General features: G+C 33.8%; 1 protein-coding gene across 1 annotated transcript; it reads right to left on the bottom strand.

Annotated features, from left to right (window-relative positions):
• Positions 1–634: 634 nt before the first annotated feature.
• Positions 635–7,356, bottom strand: LOC113830127 (uncharacterized). The gene is made up of 9 exons (XM_027383328.2): positions 7,159–7,356; positions 5,852–5,971; positions 4,595–5,092; positions 3,976–4,276; positions 3,636–3,748; positions 3,131–3,262; positions 2,796–2,951; positions 2,375–2,509; positions 635–1,987 (listed from the first exon to the last, which is right to left on the bottom strand). The coding sequence occupies exons 1-9, from the start codon at positions 7,216–7,218 to the stop codon at positions 1,781–1,783; spliced, it is 1,722 nt and encodes a 573-aa protein (XP_027239129.2). The 5' UTR covers positions 7,219–7,356; the 3' UTR covers positions 635–1,780.
• Between the last annotated feature and the right edge of the window lie 144 nt (positions 7,357–7,500).

The raw sequence follows: 7,500 nt of genomic DNA, 5'->3' as shown, positions 1-7,500 counted from the left end.
GCATGTGTGTGTGTGTGTCTATATGAGTGTGTCTACATGAGTGTGTCTATCTGTGTGTGTGTGTGTCTCTGTCTGTCTCTGAGTGAGTGAGTGAGTGAGTGTGTGTGTGTGTGTGTGTGTGTGTGTGTGTGTGTGTGTGTGTGTGTGTGTGTGTGTGTGTGTGTGTGTGTGTGTGTGTGTGTGTGTGTGTGTGTGTGTGTGTGTGTGTGTGTGTGTGTGTGTGTGTATGTGTGTGTATGTGTGTGTCAGTGTGTGTATGTGTCAGTGTGTGTATGTGTCAGTGTGTGTGTGTCAGTGTGTGTGTGTCAGTGTGTGTGTGTGTGTCAGTGTGTGTGTGTGTGTCAGTGTGTGTGTTAGTGTGTGTGTGTGTGTTTCAGTGTGTGTGTGTGTGTGAGTGTGTGTGGGTGTGTCAGTGTGTATGTGTGTGTGTGTGTGTTTGTGTGTGTGTGTGTGTGTGTGTGTATGTGTGTGTGTGTGTGTGTGTGTGTGTGTGTGTGTGTGTGTGTGTGTGTGTGTGTGTGTGTGTGTGTGTGTGTGTGTGTGTGTGTGTGTGTGCGTATATCTTATTTATGGATGTAACCATAATGATTTAAAAATGGAAAGCATTAGACCTAAACTATTGTATCTTGTTTAAAAAAAAAAAATTACATGTTTCATAGAAAAGTTATAGATGTTAAATTTGTTGAATATGTTGAAATTACAGGATTATTAATAGATGTATTACAAATACATATTCCACCAACTGTCTGTATTTCTGTGTTATACACAAGTATGATAATGTCTGAAATTCATGCTTACTGTCATGGACGTCATATATTATTTGTCTGCCTTTCCATATCTAGGACACTGCATTTGTATAATTAATATTCCCCACATCATACCTATATTCTGAATTGAATATCATTCAATTTGTACAGAGTGAACTCTCTTTGCTAATACAACATTCCTTTTTTTTGTACATAAAGATGACTAATAAAGTGACAAAGACTGAATTACTGTAGATACCTTAATTTTGGATGACAATTATTTTTATTTATTGCACAAATATCTGGAAAATAGCTCACTTTCCTTTGCTTACACATTCTTACAATGTTTGTACTAATACATTTTGGCAAAAAACAGCTGTCGCAAAATAATATTCAGTCTGCATCATGAAAAATACCTTATTATATATAGAAGGAACCAATATAAGTTAACTTGACTTGCTGTTAAAAAATAGCTAACTAAACCTAACTGTGAAATATATCCAATCCTCTGATAGCTGTTTAAATTTCAGGTAATCAACATTCTGAAATCATCTTTGGCATCTTTTGGAAATTAACTTTCATTTCATTCCAACTTATTATTAAAGCATTTTCATGCAAGGGAACTTCTTATACGGACTCATCACTTTCCTTGTTAATTTCAATTCAGTCAAAATCTCTCACTTTCAATAACTAGCTATCTAGTTTGTATATGTATGTGTACACAGTGGGGTCACTCAATTTGTTTGTCTGTCTATCTGTGTGTGTGTCTGTCTGTCTGTTTCCATTTTCTTTTCCCCCTAGTTTGTTCCTTCTCTTTTCTTTTCTTCCCTGACACTTCTCTTTATTTTACAAAACCATTTCTTCCACGATCACTACCCAGCAATACCATTTGAATTAATAAATTTACCTGAGATTTATATATTATCTATACCAAAATCATACCAGAAATATCCTGGTAGAGTAAGGAACTTTCCATAATGGGAAATCTATTACAAAGGTAATAATTCATCATATCAAACCTAATACTTTCTCTATCATGTATCTATATTGTCATTACTTGAATGTACTTTTTCCAAGTGTTTTGTAAGATCCCGTTTTTCATTATAAGCTTTGGGACATAAACGACAGGCATATCTCTTGATCTGTAAGTGCCTGATCATGTGATCTTTTAGTTTATCTGCACGAGCAAATGACTTAAAGCAAACATTACATATATGACGCTGGGCTTCAGTGTTGTGTGTCTGAAAGAACATTAAAAATCAAATTAAAAGGACTTAAACTCCTATCAAACCTAATAATCTTATATAAAACTACAATTTCTTAAGAAATATACAATTTTTTATGAATATAAAAACAGTGTGTTAGGTGTTATACATCACTGTGTACAAACCCAATATAAAATAAAATATTCTATAAATTTAAGAATAAGAATGTATATTTCACCTCATTACCGTTACATCTGAAGATAACTATATAACACTAGAAGCCTTCTACCAACTCCCTAATGACATGATTTATTTCAGTTCAATAAACTGCCGGTATCTACCTGAAGAGAATCAAGTTAATTTTGTACACAATTATACAATGAGTGTATACTATACACAAACCTGAAATGTAATTTTACTTACTCTCATATGAGTATACAAGTTGCTGGATCTACTAAAACTTTTCTTGCAAGTTTCACATTTGTAAGGTTTTTCTCCTGTATGAATTCTTTTGTGTTCTCTACAATATTCTGTTCTTGAAAATGTTTGACCACAAATCTGTAATCAGAATATATTGGTTTAATACTGTTTTATGCAACAATTTCTTTAAATTACAGAAATTAAACAAATGAAATAAGATCCAAACATTTTTGTATGTAGGTGTTTATTTATAGAAGCACAAAAAAGTCTCTACAATGCTGATTTGTACCAATGAATTATAGTAAAATCAATAAACTATATAAGCATTTTCCAAAAGAAAAAAATACTACAAGCTAGTAAGTCCAATGTATGCTTGGATGCAAGCATATAAACATGAAACTAGACCAAAGAAGTACACACTTACCTCACAAGCACTTCCACGTAAGCCTTTGTGAATGTCCATATGTCTCTGAAATGCTGCATTTGTTCTTAAACTTTGGCCACAGATACCACAAATAAACTGTAAATCTGCATGGCATTCACGGACATGATCACACATCTCCTCTTCAGAACTGATTGTCTGCAAGAACATAAAAGAGTACATGCAACATATTGCATATACCAGAACTTTACAAAAACTTCATCATCATCTAAATTCATTTTAAAAATGATAACCAAAGGACTAATTACCTAACCATATTGAAAAAAACAACAAAAACACTTAGAAGAAAATGTAAGTTCATATCTTTTCATTCTCACCTTTGTGCAAGTGTGACACCACTTGACCTGGCTGTGTATACGTGAGAGGTGAACCTTTAGGCTTCCTGCAGATGGGAATTCCTTCTCACAAATCCCACACCATGTGCTGGTACTGAGATCCTCTGGTCCAAGCTGAAAAGGCAAAAATCGGCAAATTCTAAAAAGACAGCTGTCAAAATTCATGAAAATAATTTGAAGAGGGTATACAGCTACTCATACCATAATATTTCATACAAATTGTAAGCTTTTGACAAGTGTACCCCACTTATTTCCTTATTATGCATGTACCAAAATCTCATCTCATATATTTTACATCCACCTCTATCCTTCTCTAAGAAATCCAATTTTTTCAGATAAATTAAAAAAAAAAAAAAAAGTAAAAAAAAAAGGAAAGCAATTAAATAAAACAATTATATAGTAATGGCAATAATAGGAATACATAAACACTGATACAAATATACAAAAACAAACACATTTACAAAGATTTGTCAAAAGTTATACTGACCTTTACAATATCTGTGAGGATTGTACCTCCAGCACTGCTATGTGCCGGAGTTTTTGCCTGAAGAAGTCTTGGAGTATTCAAACACTTCACTGAAGCTTTCAGTGAGGACCTCCCTGAAAAATAGACATTTCTTAATAAAAAAAGTATAATAAAAAAATAATAATAATAATAAAAAAAAATACAAGGATGAGGATGCCCCTTCATTTCTGCTTTCAAGTTTCAAGATTGCATTAATGAACATGTTCTGTAAAAACATTTACATATTTCCCATGAAATGTCCACAACAAATATAAAAACAACAGTCACTATGGAAATAGAATAGAAAATATAAACTAAAAACCTTCAAAACTGGGAATGTCTGGAGCCACCACCATTTCCTCTTGACTGGCATTTGCAATGCCGACCTGGCTGTCCTGCTCCTGCTCTTGGAGTGTGAGGGTCTCTAAGTGGTCAGGGGTTCTAAGGTCTTCCTCTTTTGTGTTGTTGATCTCAATCATAGCTCGTTCTACGGGTTCTTCAACAGAATCTTTTGAAGATGCATTTTTGCTTAGAACTCGACTGACTAACTGGAGTGCTCCACAGGAATTCATGGTATACACAGAGTACATCAGACCATCTGAATGTGTCGCATCTGAACCTTCCTGAAATTAATTTCCGTATAGTAAGCTCTAAAGCAAACTTTAAGTTTGTTTGTTTACATACAGAAATCAATTATAACAAATATATTTCTATATACATTCCCTATCCCATTCTATAAGGTATATAGGATGTAAAACCAATCACATGCACAATACTTCTATACAAATTCATTCTCGTATGAGGGACACTCAGACACACACACACACACACACAAAAATACTGGTACATGATATTCTCCGCATGCAATCACACATAAAAAAGACAGTCTCTAAGGGAATACAGAATATAAACTGAAATCAATCAAAGCATAAACATCTTACCAAATGATCCAAGAGAATCTCGCCTTGGCCTTCTTCAAGCTGCGTAGAATGTGCATAGTCAAGGTCCATATTTTCATCTAATGCTGTCTGCAGTGGAGTTGCCAGGACACATTTGTCTAATTGAGAATCAGTCCCTATTCTTGGATCTTGCATCTTTACAATATCTTTAGAATCTATATCTTTGAGAGAAACATTATTCACATCCATATCAACCTGATCACACTGTGATGATCCTGCACTTACAGAATCTGAGACACATGGAATTTCTTGCTTTAAATGAAGCAGAGGTGTTGGACTAAGAAAATGTGAAAGTTCTGCTGCCTCACATGACTTCTCTTGAGAATCAACATGTTTATCTTTCACTAGTAAAGGAACTGTTTTAAGGTGGTCAGACAACAGCCCAGGACAATTGCAAATTGAACACTGAGAAACAATTTCTGTTTGGACCTCTGCATCACAGATTGGTAGAAGTGATTCATCTAGTTTCAGTACCAGATTCTGGAAAATAAGGAGATAATGAAAATCATCATTACTCAAGTAATGTCAACATACATTAAATATAAAGTATCATACCAGATTCCAGAATAAAAGGAGTTATTTCAATGCAATTGGTAATACACACAAAAATATATACGTAAATTATCTCACCCTATTTCATCTAACAAATATTCTCTATCTAATACAATATAATTTAGAAGCAAAAAAACAGGAAGTCTGTGCATCTAAAGTAAACAAAATCCCTAAAAAGCTGATCTCACTAGGCACTTACAAGGTTTACAGTGACAGTGAGGTGCATTAGCAAACTGGGTGCCAGTAACAGCACTACACTAAAATTTTCTACCCTAATGCAAACATCAAATTCTCTTTTCCAGTTCAATTTCAGGCTAGAAAAGCTCAAAATTTTAACTTTAAGAAAGTAACCAAATTAATTAACCTTTCTGATGGATGCTTTCATAATAAGAAGCATGCATATTTTGTTTTCTTAATAGTGTCCACAGTTGGAACCTTGTATGGAATATATGTCAGGTACATAAGAGTGAAAATACTCTCATACTAGCATAATGACTGAAGAAGTTTTATGCTAATCACATTTACATGAAGTGAAAATTTTATGAAGACAAAAAAAAAAAAGAAAAACTACCAGTACATAAAATTTTCTGCCATTACCTGGAAGATCTCTCAATAGCGTCAACACATTACTGAAAAAATTATTCTTGGGTACACTATTCTACACATAAAAATTATGTGAAAACTTACCCTCATGTTTGTTATAAGCTGAACTAAATTAGTAGCTAAGGATGTTTGGATTCGTTCAGTGAACCCTTTCATTTCCAAGAACTGCACAGTGTAACTCCCAATTACATTGCATTCTGACATCTATAAGAAAAAAGAATGACAGGGTTAAAAATACTAATTTTATAAATGTTTATTTATTATATATCATATGATTTTTAATGATCACAGTGACAAACAAATAATAATCCTAATTCTCTGATTATCAATTCACTTGGCAAAAATGACCATATTTCTATCATTCAGAAAATTGCTAGGGCATTAGGAAGTGGTGGTGGTTAGGGGTGGGGTGGTGGTGGGGTTGGCAGTGGCAATGGCAGTGGTGATTCTAATGATGAAAATTATGATAGTGATGGTAAAAATACAAATATCAACAATAATAAAGGATTGATTGGCAAATGGAAATCATCAACAATAAAGCAGAAAACATTATCCTGTTATTAAGAAACAAGCATAAACCAAGGGAACAGCACACAGAAAATACACTCCATTCCTTGGTATATGAAATATGTCATAAAAAGCATGAAATAATGTCCAAAAATGGTTATACAAAAGTTTAAGCACTTTGCATACAAGGAATAGATCAAGCTATATCTATTTTTCATACATATTGGTAAAATTCGTCACCCATTTGTTAATGTGTAATATCAAAAATAAGACATCAAAGCACTGGAAAATACATTCCAAACCACAATAGAACTGAAAAGTAGATATCATGCATGACCTGACTAAACTATGCTTCTTTAAACAAGAATTTCCATTTCTAACTGCTGGCTAATTTATCAGTTACTGTGATGCTACTAATGTGTAAGTTATAAAACATTCTCAGAATTATGATCTTTTGCAAATGATATCAAAAGTATAAAGGCAGTGATCTTGGCTTCTACAGCTTCACAGATATCATGTAATTAGTAACACAAACTTAGTAAGATGTAGAGCACGTCTTTATATTATGGTCTTTTGGATGTGACTCTTTCCACAGACTGTTAACCTAATGTGCTCTTCCACCTCTACCCATTTGTTTCCTGTTAACATCATATATGAAAGTAAATTATATTTTCCTTTTGAAATATAGCAATAACCAAAAAATCCTCGAAATACATTTTTATTATTACCAAGTTGGTTCTCAACAGGAATGTGGGTTCAACGCTCTAAAATATGAACATATTAGGAAGGGAGAACCATCTATAATCGCCTGACATAACCCATAACCAACTCTGTTGCAAATACTGTACGGTTTGAGTGTGTACAACCTGGAAATGACGACATACCCCTTGCAGAAAGTACTCTAAGTAAAGAGCAGCTTCACGGATGACGTCTGCAGACGCCATCCTACTATCATCTCATTTCTCTCCTTTCGAACTTTGTTAAAAAGGTCTATGTCTTCTAAGCTTTCATTGCCTCTCAGAAGAACGCAGTAGCTGAAGGCGGACCAGCAGGGCCAAAGTGAGCCAACCGTTTGTTTACATACAGAGGATTAACGTTCGAGTCCGCACTTTTGAACCAAAATTTTCGTTCGGTCAATTGAATGACTATTTTACAATTTGAATCAGGATTTTGTTTTATTCTATATATACCAAAAGTTGCATTTCATCGAATATCAAACAAATCCC

Source organism: Penaeus vannamei, chromosome 22, assembly GCF_042767895.1.
Source record: "Penaeus vannamei isolate JL-2024 chromosome 22, ASM4276789v1, whole genome shotgun sequence".
Lineage (NCBI taxonomy): Eukaryota > Metazoa > Arthropoda > Malacostraca > Decapoda > Penaeidae > Penaeus > Penaeus vannamei.
Note: the sequence above shows the minus strand (reverse complement) of the source record. Positions and strands in the feature narration are given on the sequence as shown.

Bases quoted from the DNA above. Each gene is read 5' to 3' on its own strand.
- LOC113830127 (XM_027383328.2), bottom strand. From the start codon at position 7,218: ATGGCGTCTGCAGACGTCATCCGTGAAGCTGCTCTTTACTTAGAGTAC. The intron at 3,749-3,975 runs GTTTTTAGTTTA...TCTATTTTTCAG, and splicing joins AGACATTCCCAGTTTTGAAG to GGAGGTCCTCACTGAAAGCT. The intron at 3,263-3,635 runs GTCAGTATAACT...TTGCCTTTTCAG, and splicing joins TCCTCACAGATATTGTAAAG to CTTGGACCAGAGGATCTCAG.